The 18,387-nt window shown below is 38.0% G+C and overlaps 1 protein-coding gene and 1 long non-coding RNA gene across 2 annotated transcripts; one reads left to right on the top strand and one right to left on the bottom strand.

Moving 5' to 3' along the window:
* Positions 1–5,088: 5,088 nt before the first annotated feature.
* On the bottom strand, positions 5,089–16,168 carry CISH (cytokine inducible SH2 containing protein). The gene is made up of 3 exons (XM_026725327.2): positions 13,413–16,168; positions 7,861–8,087; positions 5,089–7,364 (listed from the first exon to the last, which is right to left on the bottom strand). Exons 1-3 carry the CDS (start codon positions 13,457–13,459, stop codon positions 6,862–6,864), a joined length of 777 nt encoding a protein of 258 aa, XP_026581112.1. The 5' UTR covers positions 13,460–16,168; the 3' UTR covers positions 5,089–6,861.
* Positions 14,249–17,519, top strand: LOC148126874 (uncharacterized). Its single transcript, XR_015741662.1, has 2 exons — positions 14,249–14,401; positions 15,946–17,519. It is a non-coding gene; the product is annotated as an uncharacterized LOC148126874 (long non-coding RNA).
* The last annotated feature ends 868 nt before the right edge of the window (positions 17,520–18,387 follow it).

The following is an 18,387-nucleotide window of genomic DNA, read 5'->3' as shown; positions in this document are numbered from 1 at the left end:
TAGAGGCAGGTTTCCCCAGATGTGCCAATATGACATACCTAATAAATCTATACTCTGAGGAACATGCCTGCCTTGGAGTTTTGATTCCATTCGGTTGTGTTACTTGGAACCCCAACATATGGCAAAATGATAGGGAAATTTGGTTAAACTGAGATTTATTCTAAGAACTATGGCAGGTTTCTTCTTTTGCTTTACTTTTAACTCCACTGTCTATAGCATTAAAACATTGCACTCTTTAGCCTGTATTTGAAATCCTAGAGCTGATTCCTATTGTAGCTAACTTCATATTGGCCTAACCCAACCTGATAATGGGTGACTGTTCTATTTGTTGGATTTATATCCTTCCTTTCCTCCAAGAACTCGTGGCACCACATATAGTACTCCCTTTTCCAATTCCCACCATCACCATCTCAACAAACTTTAATAGTAGGTAAACATGGCTGGTGTAAGGTCACTGCATGAGTAGCCCTGGATAAGCGTGGATTTGAACTTGGGTCTCTCAGATCTTAGGCCAACATTTTAACTATTTCACTGCACCAACTCTCAAATTAGGGGATTCAAAGTCCAAAGCATGTGAAAGCCATCAAGTTATATCTGCTTTATATCATATTGTCTGCTCATTCCGTCTCAGAAACCTTGTTTATTAGAGTTTGCAGCAGATATTCAAGTCCAGAAAGCACACAGATAACTGATTCAGCAGGATCATTAACTTCTTTATGAACATAATAATGTGAGTAAAGTTTACAATACCATTTGTAGATTCTTTCAACCTAACATAAGCAAAAACACAAGCAGCAGCAGCAGCAGCAGCTCAGAGCAGATATCAGTTTTCAGCAAGCAAGCAAATTAGTTTCACTTTCACTTTAGAGCTGAGCACAGAACAGAGATAAACCATACCCAGATTCTCTCTTTAAGCTTCAGCCCCCAATTCAGCTCTCACTGGCTGACCTTGTTACTAAGCTCTATTCCAGTTCATGAATGTACTCTGACATTGTTTAATTTCTGAGTCTTTCCAGTTGACAGCCCAATGTTCTAAAACACTATCTCTGAATGGCAGCAAGTCCTCTGGTAGATTCAGGAGCAAAATGAATTTTTAATACTATGTTTTGGATTGGATAAATCCTGCAATTGAATCATTTTGCTATAATGGTTAAGGCACCAGACTAAAACCAGGAGCCTGTGAGTTTTTCAAGCGCAAAGTCAGCCTAAATAGACAGCTATTCTATTGTGTCCGCCTTAGGAAGAAGACAAGGCCAAACCACTTCTGAAAAACGCTGCCAAGAAAACTGCAGGTACTTGTCAAGGCAGTCATCATGAGTTTAAAAACCCTGATTCACAGACAACAAAATAAAAATGCGGAGATTAATATGTAAGCCTTGGCCATAGTAACAATTATTGTGACAGTGCATAAATCACAATTTACATTTGAGATGCCTTTCATAGCCAGATTACTCCTGTTTCTTCTGCTGTTTCTCTTCTTACTTTGATGCTGAGGATAGAAAATAATTTTAATATATTCTACATTACATGTATGTATGTATGTACATACATTGGTACACACACACACACACATACACACACACACACCTGTTAGTGAATAGTGTGTTCATTTTTGTTAAGTCTGAATCAAAATCAAGAGATATGTTATCTTTTAATTATATAATATCTAATGCTTTATTGTTTTTGATTCAGATTTAACAAAAAGAACACACCATTCACAAACAGGTGCATACTACGGTGTATCCATCATTGCCTAACTGAACAGGTCTGTCAAGTGGTGGGCAGAAATACAATGAGATTTTTGCTAACTCCATTCAAACTTGTGAATGTTGTTCATTATCAAGCATTAGCTGTTTCCCTTAGACATGAATCCACACTAACTCTGAATTGTCAAGAGATGTACATTGTACATGTTCCCCATGGATTTCTACACTGTACTATACTTTTTAGTATAGAAAATGAAGATCCAATCAAATTTGTTTACTTCATTGCACCATGTGAATTTAGAGTTCAGCGAAGGACAACATAATTAAACATAATTATAATTAAAGTTCTGTCTTCGTTTCCATGCACATCTCTTTATAGCGCAGTTGTATAAATAAATTCACTTTGACTAACTTTTGATTCTCCTCTGCAAAATATACTCAAATATAAGAATGGAGAATTATCTTTTAATATTGACATATGACTAGAACTGCCCACTCTGCCTTCTCTATCATGTTAGCACAAGAATAAACCCAGAATAACCTTAAAAAAATGTAGAAGATATGGGAAGGAATGGACAGCTATTTTATGCTCCGGACAGTGTTTTTCATCTTTAATATGTAGACTTCAACTCTCAGAATTCCTGCATCGGCATGTTGAAGTCAACACATCTTATTGCCAACACTGCTGTAGGAAGTTTCTTCTAATCTTCTTGGGTTCATCTTTGGTGAACATTGTTGGGTTTTTTTATTCCGCTATTTTTAAAAACTATTTTAATTTGATGTTAGCTGCCCAGAGGAGTATCCATATAGTCTAAAGTGATGTACTAAATAAATATTTTAGAACATCCCAAAATGTATGGTTTATATGTGATTCCTTTTTGCTATTTGTTTTCCATTTAAATTAGGCCCAGCCAACAGACAGCACTTGTCTACAGCAGTTCCTTATGGCCTGCAGCTAACTGGCAGTTACTTTTTATCCCAGCTTTCTGTGAAAGGTATTGAATTTGTGATTATTGTTATTTTTAGTTACTACTTTTACTGAAGTTTTAATCCTATTTTTTAAGCCACGAAAATCACTTTGTGATTTGAAGCAGCAAATTGACAAATAAAAAAATAGGGGAATAGAACAAAACTACCAAAGAGACAATACAAATATTTTGCATAAGCTTCTCAGCCCAGTTCTATATCCCATCAGTGCTTCTGCTGTCTCACAAAGTTGACACCTAATATTTGTATCATATTTCTTATGGCTCTTATGGCAATCTGAAAAATGGGCTACCACCTGTAGTATACGCCATTATCCTTTCTCTTCCTCCTCAGCAGCAATTATCTATCTTCTAAAGAAAACCCTTTTTGTGAGAATAAGGTTCTCTTTATCACTCAGAATAACTAACCAGGGGGCTGCTCACTGCCCGCTCTCCAAATCTTCTGGAGAGGAGTAGGTACCTAGAGTTTAAGCAGTATAGGCCTACAAGTCATCCTTTCGGTCCTCTCTTAACTGTTACTCTCTTCTAAAAGTGGCTTTGACTTCATGCCAGCAGTCCAGCAGTCCTGTGTGAGTTTTATTGTGTTTACACTTTGACATTAACCACTTATGGGTGCTTATACAAGAAGACTCTTAAATGCATCCAGCCAAGTAAGAAATCCCATCTCTGAAAAGACATATAACTTCCTAAGCATTTCACCTGTCTTTTATAGCACTAGTTAAATATTAGTTTCTTTCTTTTCTTGAAGCCCCAACACTTTTAGTGTCATGAATGCTCTGTGTCTTCAACGTGAGGAAAAGAGCAGGCTCTGCTTCTTCAATTTCTACAACATAATCCTTTAGTAATTATAAAGCCTGCTAGAATTTCTTTCCAAACATACTGAAGCTTTTACCATACAAACAGGGGCATCAGTATCCAAAACAACTATATGTATTCAAAGCAACTTAGCCTTGTACAAATTTAAAAGGGTTGGCCAAATAATTTTTTATTTAATGCCATTTTGACCATCATTTCTCCAAAGCTGCTTCCTGAGTTGCATCTACATCCCTCACTTCTAACAATCAAGCAATCACTTTGTTTTGCTTCTACCTGCTTTGGAAATTCAGTCTTCTACTTTCCCTATGAGAAAGGATGAAGAGAAGACTTCCCTGCAGTTCTAGCTAAGTGGGCCTCCTAAACTGGTGGCGCAAGGCTTCCCACCTTTCTCCTGTTTTAGCTATGCAAAACTTCTGGTCAGCACATCTTAGGAGATGACATCAACGTTTCCCCTCCAGCTCCACTTTAACAAGACTTTTTGAGTGCTAGAAGAGATGGGTGGGTGGGTGGGTAGGTGAGGAATGCTTTGAGCTCTGCTACATTTGGTTAGCATCCTTTTGATTAGATTGTCTGGCTTTTGTTAAACACTTATCTGGCAGGAGATGGATGCTTGTGGAGAGTTATTTCATTGTTATCTCATGTATCCTGGTCTTAACCGAATTCATGTCCATATGTGAAGATTCTGTGATCATCATGGGATGGAGGAATCTTCCCAGACTAGATTGGTAGCTTGCAGTTAGCCTTGGTTAATTACGTGATTACTTCCTTACTTAAATTTTGGGGGTACAACAGCTGTTTGATGGCTGTTCGTTGACATTTGAGAGCACATGCTCTCTGAAATTTCTTTGAATCTTTTTCCTTTTCCTTTTCTTCTCTATTTCTTGCTTTGTTGGAAGTGTATCTGCAAGGATCATATCTGGAAAGGATGGCTTGGTTTCCTTGTCGGTTGTAGATACTAGGGAGTTTTAAACATTGTTTCAGCATTGCTTTTTAGATGTATATGGGACTTTTTCAGCCATTTCTCTGTCCAGGTCTATGATGACTGAGTTTAAGTGTCCCCATAGCACAATACAGCGCTATGTAGTTAGTGTAACCTTGTTCTCAACCTGGTTTGATCAATTGGAGTCTTATTAAGTTGGTTGACTGAATCAGTTAACCAATCCTTTTGGTATTCCTGCAGTATACTTAATCCTTTCAATCCTACCAAATTGACCAGATGTGGAAATAGGACCTTTGTACCATCATCATGAATGATAGTATTACCAAATTAGCCTCATTGTTTTGGATTTCAATTTCCACCAACCACTCAACTTGTGTGGGATGGAGGGAGTTCTACTCCAGACTGTGTGGAAGGCATCAGGTTGCCATCCTGCTGCTAACATTCCTTGGTGTTTTTCATATCTACTGGTTCATCTACTCTTCAGGCACAGAAACAGCAGGTAATCCATGTGTGCAGAGGGATCACTGATCTAATTAAAACGGAAAGATTAGCAGATGCATTTGATGTACTCACTTCTATACTTCAAGAAATGGCTAAAATTAATTGTGCATGCAATTGGAAGAAAATAATGCTTTCAACATTTTTAGTATTTAAAAATATTATTTATTGTATTTTTAATAGATATTCTCCCATTCATTTGCCCTTGTTCCAGAAATGGAGAGCATTGTGATCAACAAACCAGACATCACACACACGCACGCACACACACACATTCTGTCAGTTATCGAAGTATCTAAAATAAAATCATACGTACAACGAATTCTGGAAAAAAAAACATAAGAAGAAACGGACGCTGACTAAATATACCAAGCCACATTGGATTGCTGAAGGAGCATACTGCTCCTTTTGTTTCAAGTTGTATCTAGGGCAGCTTCAGATATGCTGGGAATATACTACCCAGAATTCTCCACCAGCAGGGCCAATTATAATTCAGGATGTTGTAGTCCCCCATCCAACGAGTGGCAGGTTAGAAAAGACTGCCCTAGAATTTTAACCCTTCCTGGAGCTCACACATGCAGCAGAGGTATTCACTGTTGAACTATAAAACCATGAAAATATGTATAACTCTCCTGAGGATTTGACATATAATGAAAGACAGTCTTTGACAACACAAATTTTCCATCCTCAGCTACTGTTATTGTAAGTCAGAGGAAGGAATGGAAGGCAGAATTAATGCCAGTAATTCTTTCTCACCCTTATACAACCAACAATGTAGTGTCTTAGCTTCCTACCTAACAAATGTAAGGTGCACTAGAACAATTGGAAAAGATGGAAGCTGGAGTGACACTTAATTCCTGCTATCTTCTCTGCCCCATGGACAAGCATCAGAATCAAAGAGGGCAAGTACTCACAAGCAAAAATGTTGGTAAATAATGTTATCAGTATTGTGTTCTCCCTGAAGCTCCTTTGTGCTAATACAGCAATATTGTGAGTTAATATTTCAGTTAACGAGTTGACACCAATATGGTAATAGGAGAAAAATGGCCCGTTTACTGAATTTTCCCTCCAAAAGATATAAACAAAATGCTACAGAAATGAACTTTCAGGATGTGACCATTTCTCCAAGGACAATGTTATGTTCCTCATAGGACAGATATGTTCTGTGTCCTGTGTAATTTCAACAAAACATCATTTGGATTGAACTGATTCAGATTAAAAATTAGGGAGAGAAAAGTTTACTAATCCAAGCTCAGTAAACTTGAATAAGTTTATCTCTTTGTCAACCTAATGGGAACTGAAGTCCAGATGTTGATTGTAACTGGAATCAAACTTTTATACACTCCCAATATATTTATCTTATATTTGAGTATGAATACATCAAGACAGATTATAGAGTAGCCAATGGCCAGAAGACTTCATTCAAATCCATAATGAACTACCGCAAGACTGTCTCACATAGTTATGGTTTGAGCCCATCTTTAAATAATTTGCTTGCAAAAGTAAAAGAAGGATATTCAATATACTCAGAAGTAACAAAAAAGAGTACCATGGGAATAAATAATATAGTTCTGAGGCTTGAACATTCCCTGCACAGTTGTGACTGCCCAATTCAAGTAGTCTGCACATGCCAAGAGTAGTTCCTTTCTGCAGAGAAATAAGAGAAGCATCTTCTTCAGATTTTTGGCCTTGGATTTGTGTACCTTGTGCATACTGTCTCCTCCATGGCATGAGAATGAATTTAGGTAACTGAGAAAAATAAGGGAGAGGATGATGGGAAAAACAGTCTCTTCCTTTGGCAATTTAATATACTGTGCCCACTTAAGAACATAACCTCATCAATGGATCAAAATTGCCAGAACTGGATGTTTTTTAACGTTATTTTGGTTGCTTGTCCCAGTCAGACTGGCTGCCTTTAAAGTTGAAAAGGGTACTGCTTCAAATAGTCCTTCATTCTCTTTGGTAGAGGCAATTGGTCTGTCTTTCCAGTGCATCGATTGATCTGTAGTCGGCAGAGGTGCTGCAGGCTGGGGGCAATGTCCTTGCGGCTGAGTGGCCGGATGAGCTTCAGATGTACCGCCCATGCTATCATCTCCTTTTGTGGGGGAGGCAAAGGCATGGGAGATGGATAGGGAGCGTCACTCTTGCTCTCCACAGTACAAGAAAGAACATAATGCTGGATGAGACTAACCACATCTGGGAAGGCCAAAACCCGAGGTTTGGAGAGGCAATTGGAATCTAACTGGAACTTGCTATCGGCGTATTCAATGCGTACATTGGTAGGGCCTCTGTTGGTCTTTACGGATAGTGTGAACAGGTAGCTGGGATGAGCACTGTCCCGTACCAGAAAAGTCCCCTCTGGCCTCTTCTGGAGCTGCTGCTTGGCTTCATTGGCTGTAATAGAACCCCAATACCAGCCTGGGAGAGAATCCAAAAAAAAGACATAGATGAGAAGGACAAACTAGTCATTTAAAAAGAACAGAAAAAGAAACATTTGTTGATTCATTTTCTATTTTATTAACATATATGTGCATGCATATAGTTGGGAAATCAAGTGGCGGCTATTGTATACTGCCTCCCTAAGTAGTATTGTTTAGTCATTATCATAATGGGAAGTATCACAGATATTTACAAAGGCATTTATGAAGTCAGCTTTGGGATGATATATTCAAGGAGCTGTGGAAGTGTCCGTGAGTTAAGTGGGGCTTGTTTGAAGACAAAGAGCTATGGAACCGCAGCCCCAGACAATCATATTGGGGAGTCATTTTGCCTTTTCGGAATTCTGCTCTTTAAAAATCAGGCTGCCCTAAAGGAGATACCGATGCTTTCCTCAGCAGCAAGGAAGTGTGCACTTGAACAATATACAAATAGGTTCTTATTCCAAGAGTCAAAATACCACCAGTTGGATCCTTACCAGATTCTCTCAGAAATGAAAACGTTCTGGCAATGCATAGCAGATCCTCCTCTGGGTCTCTGGTTTGAGGGGAGTTGCTTTCAAGCTTGGGCATTACCAAGGGAGGGGCAGTCTGTTCTTGGAAGGATGTGACTGACAGAGGCTGCATGACCAGTTCTGACACATTCACTGCAAGGCCTTCTACAGGTCGCCTCCGGAGTTTTTCCTCTGATACCAAAGGATAGGTTCTGAAAAGAAGAGCATTTTGGATGATTATTCCTTTTCTGGCTAAAGTGGATGTATCACTGAACAATACATTGCTACATTTGAAAACACATACATTGGATTGTGCAGTTTAAGTACACATTAGAGTTCATTTCTACAAACAAGGCAACTGTATTCATAGCAGTCACCCATTTAAAGATAACTGGGCTCAGGATTCTTTTTATCCTTACAGAAGTTCTTTGCTTACCAGTCCTTTAAATGAGACAGTGTTTTAGTATTTTCCAATAGGTAAAATTTGGATAAAATTTAAAAATTCATCTTGATGCTTTGCAAGTACTACAAACAGATAAAGAAAAAACACCGTGCAGATTCTTGGAAAACATTCCACCGTTCCAGGGATTGGTTTAATTATTTGTTTCTTATATTTTATAGTTACTGATCTTTAAAGGACCATCTTACCTGAATCAGAAAATCAATAAATTCATTATTCACAATAACCAATGTAGGAACATGTGTGAGCCAGCCATGATTCAAAAAAATATCTCTATGCTAAACTACAATCCTATATTTTTTTATTATCCTGGTCTCCCTCTGTACGGGGTTATGTATATTTCTTCCAAAGGATATTCCACTTAGGTCAGTGGAACTTTCCATTGGACTTTTAATGATATTGTTAGCTTCTCTGCAATTTTAATCCCCAAATTTATTTTAGTAAGGAAATATAACATTATGATACATATATTATTATTTTAAATGCATTAAAATAAATATGATTATTTCATAGTGTAAGAGGTCGAACATCTCTCTCATGAGATTATCTGAAATGATAATTTATAGGCCATTTATATAGGCCTTCTTTGTACCCTGATAACTCTATGATGGCTCCAACTATATGAACAGCTGGTCTCCTGGACTGTCCAGTCCAGATGACCACTGTCAATCCTCAATAGTAACACTCAACCTTATGGAGTTGCCAGGAAGCAAATATTAGACGGTAGCATTTGACTCTGTTTGCAGTTGAGTACTTGACAATCTGGTTTCAGGCAAACACACTGCCACGGAGTGACTTTTAAAGAGCCACTTAAACATTCCAGATTGTGTGAAACTGCTTTAGTGTTTTAAAGAAACATTTTTTACACTATGCCAACCTCTGTAACTTTTTCTAAGACATAACAGGATATTCTTGGACAGAGTTTCAAAGACTTTCACACAGTTATATTTTCTGTCCTACCTGATAAACGCATTAACAGTTATTTGCAACTGCTCACAAAACTGGAAATATTGCATTAATAGAAATCTGATCATTTACTCCCCCAGTTTACTTATTTCAACCTTGTAAACATAATGGTCCCGCAAGTAATAGTACTATATCTTTCTGCTTTGCTTACAGTATATAGTTTCTCTTTTGAATAGTTAAAATAATAGCCCAGAATTGATTGAGTGCAATATGAACGTGTTACCAATGAAAACAGGGGTTAGGGTTAAATGTCTATTCTACTGTATATTATCTCCTATCTTCTTTTCCTTCTCTCTGTTCAGCCTCTTCTTTTCTCTGCAATTATTCCAGTCTAATACCCTAGTTCAACTATAAGTCAAGTAAAAGCAGACATAAAGTAAAACCAGCCATTAGGAACTGAAAACTTTCTTATTAAAAATTACATTTGACCACTTCCTGACAAACAAGCATTTTTCATCCCACTAAAATGGAAAAGTATGAGAACTCAAAAATCACTTCTAGAAAACACTTCCTGGTGTCTAACGAGAAAGGAGATGCAATGACAAATTTGATTAAAAATCAACCTCTAGATTAAATAATTCAAATTCAACTGAAATTCAACTTGTGTCTACCAACTTGATATAGATTCCTTTACATTTAAGGAAATTGTATTCAATATCCTAATTGGGTTAAATGAAATAGTTTCTGTGATTCTGTTGCTGATTTTAGAAAAAGTATCTACATTGACTTGAACAATTAGTTTTTCTCTCTCTCTTTCTTTCTCTCTCTCTCTCTCTCTCTCTCTCTCACACACACACACATCTATCTATAGTTCTCTAAAGTGGGTATGATACACAGGTGAGAAAACAAGACATAATACTGAGAGTGTGGCTTTTTAGGGTTTTTGTTTGTTTTGCAAATGAGTCAACAAAATATACAGTAGGGATAAAACGTTTCCATACTATTTCTTCTGAAAGACCATGGCTAATCTTCAAATAATCCCTCAAAGGATAACCCATGAAGATCACTGCTGCTATTCCTAGGATCTTTAGGAATTTGGATCTTTGACATTATGTTGGCTATGTCATTTTGGAGCAATCTTGTTTTCACTTGAGGCTTTAAAGCTTACCCCTTTTGTCCCAGAGACAAAATTTGTAACTGAGAGAAAATTTAACCTTTCCCTCTTATTAATCCTCTACTATCCTTTGGTCTATTTCAGGTGTCTTTACTATTTAACTCATTATAGTCTTCATTTATTGCTGATACTCTATAAGCCTATATAAATACCTAAAGCTATAAATGTTACAAAGATGCATCTTTCAATTAAACCTTCCTCTATTTTTTTTAACATCTAATATTTCAGGAGCAGAAGAAATGAACCAGAAGAATCCTGAATCTGCTCTTATCTGTAGTTTTCCAATGCCATTTGCCCCCCCCCCAAAAAAAAACATTGACTCGTCAGGTACACCATTTAAAGTCACTGTTCTTTCCATCACTATTGCTGCCCTGTAAATGAATGTTCATAGTCATGAACAAGTGGAAAATAAAGTAATGAATACTATCTTACTCCCACAATTAATGAGGCAAGTAGTGTAGTTGGCACTGGCAATCTCAGGGCTTCCTTGCCAAGAGGAGAAGAGGGCACATGCCATTGTAAACCATCTTATTTTCTTAAGTGAGTAAATACTTAGCTGGGGATTCTTTGAGTAAAAACTCTTCTGGATAACCAGTGAGAGCAAAGAGTCTCTTGTTTGCTCATGTAATTGTCAAATAAGGGAATTAAAAGTTGTATTATTCCTAAAACCAAACTAGTTACAAGTTCATTTTAATTATTTTTGGGGTGAGGGGCTTAAAGCAGACGTTTCTTGTTTGTTTTCTTTGTTTTAAGTTCTTGATCTATATGCTGCAAGCAATGAGCCCATTGGGGTTCAATAGCTGCACAATTGGGGGGTGTTGGCTCCTTGGTGAGGGAAAGGGAAACAGCAGCTTTGTTCTTCATTAAATGACAGGACATAACAAAAGTTGTGAGAGGGAAAATGTATATGTGAGAATTAGCAGAAGTATCCACTGGGAATGTCTATGGAGATTCTCAATCATCCAGGTCATGGTTGTCCCAAAGGTGCTTTTTTCGAGGCAACTGGACTTTCTGGTTTTTCTCTGAAGACATTTCATTTTGCAGCTGAAGAAGCTTCTTGGATGAGAAGCTAAACATCTTCAAAGAAAAAAAACAGAAAGTCCAGTTCCTTCTTGAAAAACACCTTTGGGACATCCACTGGGAATATGAAAGAGACTGCCAAATTGTAGGTTAGGAAACAACATAGAGCTAGTTCAACTATATGACACAGTGGCTATCAATACTGAATTATGCAGCCAGAGTAAGAGAACTTTCCAGGGAAAGACTCCACAACAGCCAAAACAGCTTCAGGACAAGCTGGTGAATAACAAGCAGAACTGTCAAGTTGAAGATTGACAGAACCAGAAAAGTGTGTACACCAGCGTGAAAAAAGGAGTCTGCTGTAGTTGGCAAAGTTGGCCTTAAAAACATTCTAATTCAAATCCTTGTGCAGCCAGGAAATTTACTGGAGGTTACTAGGCCATTCTCATTTTCGCTGTGAGACGATACTGGGTTTCTGTACTGCATGTGATTCCAGAGCAGTGTTTCTCAATCTTGCAAACTTTTTAAGATGTCTGGAGTTCAATTCCCAGAATTCCGCAGCCGGCCATGTTGGTTGGGGGATTCTGGGAACTGAAATCTACACATCTTGAATGGCCGAAGTTGAGAAACCCAGCTCTAGAGAGTGCAATGTATCCAAAGTAAAACATTAGCTCAGGAAGCAATTAAATGGTGAAGCAAGAGAGGGACATACAGAAATCATGTATGTCTTTCTACTAATATAACTACTACCACAATTAAAATACAACTTGACAGTACATGCCTAAATAAGCCTGATGTAATTTAGCATAGTGTTTTTAGGATAGTGTGTATAAATCTATAACTTTAATCCAGCACTGATTCAAAAGCAGATATAGTATAAAAAGCAGATATAATTTATAAAAGCAAATGTAAATTTTCTAATAAATAATAAATAACATGGATTCCAAACATAAAAAACAAATGTGATTGCAATATATGTGATATGGTAATAAAACAAAAGTCCAAAGGAAAACTCCCATTTTTGTAACATTTAAGAAATAAAAAATACTAATATTTTATTTAGAACAGCTTTAAATGACCAACAATTTTTAGTAGTTTGTTGGACCTGCCATATAAGATTAATTGAAACAATGTAATTGTTTTGTTTATAAATGACCAGAAGGAACAATAAATGTTAGACTGGGTAAACATATAAATACACAGGATTTGTTATTAGAAACATTTTTAATAGTAAGAGAAGAACCTGAAAAGGATTAAACTGAAGGCAAAAAAGACCCAATTAGTCCAATGTGTATTACCCTAAGGGCAACATTGATGTACACACATATTTACAAGTCGCTCAATGGCCTTGACTTCTGAATAGTCACATTGAAACAAACACATAACACCATTGCTTAGCATAGTATGTTTGACTTGTCTCGCCCATATGCATATGGTCTCACCTATTTATTCTATCATAACTAATAACATAATGGGTTAGCATTTCAAATCAGGTATCTTTGCTCTTCAAAGCAAAGTGCTCTGACCCAGTTCAGACCTGGAATTCTCCTTTTCTTGATGGTTGTCCCACCTTCTTTTCAGCTCAGTTGGATTGAAAGACAATTCACTTTAGAAGACAAACACGCAGGAAGGACATGTTTATTTTTCTATTTCTTGATAACTATCTAGTAAATGCTCATTTTCAAAGATCTCTAAATGTGGTGGTTTACATAGCTAGTCACTACAGCACTTTGCTTTAAATGTAAAAGCACAGCCAACATGAAGACTCTTGGTCGGTTAGAAATGACCATCAGAGCCACCGATTTGAACGGAAGCCCACATTTGCTGTCCTTTTCTTGTTGTTTTATCTAAGTAAAATCCTAGGGAGCTCTGGAGTAAACCGTCACTGAAAATAGGGACTGACTTCAGAGCAAGGTTTTAGAGGATTCCGCGTGCGTGCGTGCGTTTATAAAAGTCGTCGTTTGTAAGGAAACTTACCCTTGAACGCAGAGGATCATGTCACGCCAAGACCCGGGAAAGAGCATCCAATCCTCAGAGAAACGGGAGAAAGGCGCGCTTCTTCTTTGTTCTCAAACAGAACGCTGCCACAATCCGCAAGTCAGCAGAAATCCAGAAGTGTCCCAATAAGCTTTCTGTGAGCCGCACTCAAGAATCGCTCACAGAAAATAAGAGTTGTAGAGAAGTAGTTGTAGAGAAATCTTCCCCGCACCAAGTTACCAGCAGAAAAATGCGCTGGACCGTAGCTCTTTTCCTTGTAAACCCCGGCTGAACTTTAAAACATGGCAATACGAATATAATAAAAACTAGAATAAAAAATAATAATAATAAATACCTATCTGAATAAATAACCTCTCCCCGCGTGAAAAATAAGTTCGGGGAGAAGAGCAAGAGCGGAGCCAGCAGACATTCGCCTCGACGCCGGGCTCTTGAAGAAATGCGGGTCGCTGGGAGCGGATGGGGAGAGGGGGGGACCACTACTCCGTAATCTTTTGTTTGTGCCCTATTAATCTATTCCAGGAAGTGCTGGATTCCTGGAATTGTATTGTGTTCACATCAGTGTTCCGACAGGCACGCAACACACACACACACACAAAAAAAGTGGGTGGGGGGAAGAAAAGAAAGCAAAGTATAAATAGAAGGGGCCGTTCGAGGTACCCTCGTTTCAGGCTGGCCGTCTCCTAAGGTCAGGAATAAGGCGTCCCTCGGGCGGGAAGAGAAGCGTGCGAAGAGATCTCCGGCGAATGGTTTGAAAACTTGCGTGTTTTCGTTTTAATTCAGCGCTGCCTCCGCTCGCTCGCACCGTTCAAGGAAATACCTTTGATAGATTTCCAAGAACTTTCCAGGAAAGCGGGGCGGGCTTCTTTCCTTCCGCCAATCGGAGTGAAGGAGGGCAGGGCCGGACGGGCGAAGCCCCGCCAATCGGGAGCGGATGACGCGCGATGCTGCAGTCACCCAGGCCCAGTCGGGTTAGTGAGAAACCCGCAGGCCGGTGCTGGGTCCCAGGAAAGAGCGGTTGGGGGGGGGGGGAGGGGGACGACCTGAAATCAGCAGAAAGCCTCGAGGCGCCGCTCGCCATGTGGCCGGGGAGGGTGGGCGCCGCTGACCTCCCAGGTGGCTCTCCTGCGCCCGCCGCCCGAAGGCGAAAAATCTGGTCTGGGGGGGCAACAGCCGCGGAGCCGACCCCCGCCTGCTTTTGGCGGGCAGGAGAACAAAGGCTGCTTTCTTTAGGGCTGACAGCTTTCCGCCGCCTCTGCAAACTTTTCTTATGAGGCACGAGTTTCTGACACCCATTGTTCTCAGTTTAACGAGAAATAAATGTCAATCCTTGTGGAGGGATGGAGACGTTGCAGCGAAGAGATGCTGGCGGACAGCAGCCTGCCCTTCCGAATGCCATAAGGCGCACCCTTCTCTTTAGGAATACACACCCAGAGCTTATTTTCCTCTGTCCTTTTTATCTTTAAACGATGAAAAACCGGGAAGGTATGAACCATGCTAAGAATAATTCGGTGGCTTGTATAAATGAAATGGATTGTATTAGGGACTTCTGAGAAAAACTATTAGGAATAATAGCCCTACCCTCCTAACGTGTAGGAGCTGAACCTTAAGGCTATTTCATCTCCAGAACATCCCAGAAAGGCAACATGGTAGCACCACAGGACAACAATTATATGGTCCTGGAATTCAGGTTCCTATTCAAGAACAATTAATTGGTCGTTGGGCAAAATATGCCAGCCTATTTCTTCCCAGTCCAATGACTTCCTGCATCACAAGGCAGGAGTCTCAAAAAGGATTCATCCAGTTCTCTAGCTGGATTTCAGGCAGTACATTCGTCCTCCTGCAACATGTTAAAAACCACAAGAATTTCCCCTCAGCTCCTCTTCAAGGTTCAAGGCCACAATTCTTAATTTGGTTTTTTTTTAAATTTTGTTAGAAATTGGAAGGGATTGTAATTTCTCACTTAATTCAGGAAACAAACCACTATGGTTATTTTGGGCAAATCCTGGGGGGATAATGGTAAAGGATTATTGTTGTCAAGTCCCTTGTCTAAAACAAGATCTAGGTTTTCGGGGGGGGGGGAGAGATTTTGACAGTATTCAAAAGCAGGAAAAGGGGTGTTTGAATCCAAGTGTTTAAGAATGGGGATGGATGCTTCAAAAGTAGCTCTGCTGTAGATTCTGTTTCATAAAACAAACTGCTACTATGCATTGGACTGTGACATGTTTAGTTGTTTGACATGGGATTGTGAGTTCCCTGATGTGAAAGAGTTAGATATTTACTATAATATGTGTAAATGATTAACAGTTCTTATCCAGTAGAATACTGTTTTCTTTTTATTGTTATTTTTTTATTAAGTCACTTTTCAGGGATTCCAAGACAGCAGTCACTTTCAAATATGTCTGTCACAGAGGATCACACAACAAACTACAATCTGAAACCTTGGAGATGATGATATTAGTAAAGGTTTCAGTGTCCACCATAGATTGGGATCCAAATATTTCTGTGTTTTCAGGGAACGTGTCTATTTTATGGATCCAGTTGCATGGAGCATGGATTCTACATGGATTTAAATTCCATAACTAGAAACTAAAATTTGGAAGAAAAATTAGTGAATAATCTTGTACAAGTAAGTAGGAGAACTATGATTAATGAGGTAAACTTTGCCAGAGTCCTATGCAATAAGACAAGCTGCTGTATGTAATGGAACCGGTTTTGCCCTGAAATGCCTGTAAATATGCATGTTTCTCTGACATGCACCACTTATATAGCCAGGTGAGAAATAATGCCTGTGACCAATGCACATCATAAACACTTAAATCCTAAAATCTTCTGGTCCTTATTTATCCTACCCTAGAAATAGAAGATCCCAACCCTGTTGGCACCAGCTGTCCAGTGTCCTTCCACTATTGAAATGTGGTAATCAGCTGTTTGCAGTAGTGAATATATTGTATCTTTTTATCTTCTTATTACTTTTCTTTATATTGATTTTTGACTGTAAGAAAATATTAGAGTAGTATGAGTTAATATTACCTGACTAGTTAAACACCAGATATTCTCACAAACTAGAACAGAGATGACTTAGTATGGCCAGATCGATCCTGGAGCTTAGTTGTTCAAATACAATTTATTATTGAAGTCAAACCGCCAGCTTAGAATGATTATCTAGTCAGGACATAAGAGAGGTTTACTATCTCCTGGAGGTCTATTTGGGATCTCTTTTCCCTTAACCTCACTTAGTTAGCTAATTAGTTTGTTTTTAATATTCACACTAAAAGAAAAAGATCTGACTAATCAGTTGGAAAAGGGTCTGTGTGAATGTAATTAACAGCTCAATATAACTTCCAATCAGTTTTCATTTCAAAGTAGATATTTGAGCTTTAGATGTATTATGCCTTAGTGTTATGATATCCCAATTAATTATGGACAGAAAAAAACATGTTGCCTTTGTATATTTTCTAGGCATGCCACCAGGTGCCATTTAGAGGTAAAAATCCAAAAAATGTCTTTTCAAAGTACAAATGAGTATTCATAAATCCAGACATCAATACTGATTACAGCGGAAACTTTAGTAGATCCAAAGAAAACTCAACTTTGGGGTTGATGTTATTATTTTCAGAGTAGATTCCTATCTGATTTTGAAACCTTCCCACCTTCTGTTGGCTCTAATTAAAGAATGTAAGCTTTTGTGTTCATCAAACAAAATGAAACGGTGGTGTCAGATTTTCTAACAGATTTTAGTTCTGTTCCATATTCGTTTCAATACCTGATGCCTAGAACAATATGATTTGGGAATTACCGGTACTGGACGGTCCAGGTTGCCAGGTATAGTCCCATAACCTGATTATATGCTTACTACCTTTCCAGTTTCTTTTTCAAAATGAAAAAAAATCTGGCCTAATTGGGGATTATTTATTTCGTTATCGGCTGCTTTTTGTGTTACATTGCCTGATGAAGTCAAAACTTAGAAAAGAAAAAAATCTTTCATATTTTCAATACATTACATTTGTGGTTAATAGTTCAAACAAATGTCATTAGAAAGAAATTTTATTACCAACCTTCTGAGAAGCTTACTGCAGGAATGCAAAAGAGAGAGAGAGAGAGAGAGCTAGAGATCATTCTTAAATAATCCATTCAGGATTTCAAAACAAAGTGTCACCACCTACTGGTCAAAGCATAAAAGAAAGAGGTTTGAAACTTGTGATACTGTAAGTGGAGCCTTTTACTGTAGGATATTTTGATCTTTTGTTCCTTATCAATTTTGGCAATTAACTTTTGTTGCTAATTTACAAGTAGAAAAGTTGACTGTTGATGACCCTACTTGCAACATCTTATTAAAATGCTGTACCAATTGTTATCCATTCTTCAATGCTTTCAGTCTGCAATATTTCATTAAACCAAGTAGCCAATCTTTCATGGAAAGTCATCAGATGTTTAAGCCAAAATCCATGTAATTCATTTCCTGATGCACTCTATTTAATATATTTTGTTTGCTTTTTAATCATTTTTTATGTTATGACCACATTATCTATTTTTACTGATCTAATGCATTTCTCAATCTCCATTATCCATGTTGATCTTTATTATTGGTTATCCTAGATAACACTCCAACATTTTAATATTTTATCTTTATCAGGGTAAAGTCCATGTTTGTAATATGTTCCAACAATGTTCCATTTGTTTCATAAAACAAATGCTTTTTTAAAAAAACTGCTGATTTTGTCGAATTGGTTTTTTTCCATCTTCATATCTTTCAATTTGTTCAAAATAGCTATGACTCAAGTGTTTTTTAAAATTCTTCTGAGTCCCTTAGGTTATACTATTTTGGTAAGCATTTTCATATTGTTGCCTGCAAATTATTCAAATTGCTAATATTCATTTGTAAATTATTAATCTTCCTTTTCAATCCAATTTTCTATTTTGAACGTTCATTTTGTTGCTTTTGTTTTACAGCCCT

The sequence above is a fragment of the Pseudonaja textilis genome, chromosome 2, assembly GCF_049901715.1.
Source record: "Pseudonaja textilis isolate UNSWEBS1 chromosome 2, rPseTex1.2, whole genome shotgun sequence".
NCBI lineage: Eukaryota > Metazoa > Chordata > Lepidosauria > Squamata > Elapidae > Pseudonaja > Pseudonaja textilis.
The sequence above is the reverse complement of the archived record's forward strand: the minus strand, read 5'-3'. Positions and strand labels throughout refer to the sequence as shown.

What these genes read in the sequence shown, in the direction of transcription:
- CISH (XM_026725327.2), bottom strand. Translation starts at nt 13,459, where the DNA reads ATGCTCTTTCCCGGGTCTTGGCGTGACATGATCCTCTGCGTTCAAGG. An exon ending in ATGATCCTCTGCGTTCAAGG is followed by an intron (nt 8,088 to 13,412) that starts GTAAGTTTCCTT and finishes TCTTCTTTTCAG; the next exon opens with AACCTATCCTTTGGTATCAG. An exon ending in TTCATTTCTGAGAGAATCTG is followed by an intron (nt 7,365 to 7,860) that starts GTAAGGATCCAA and finishes ATTCTCTCCCAG; the next exon opens with GCTGGTATTGGGGTTCTATT.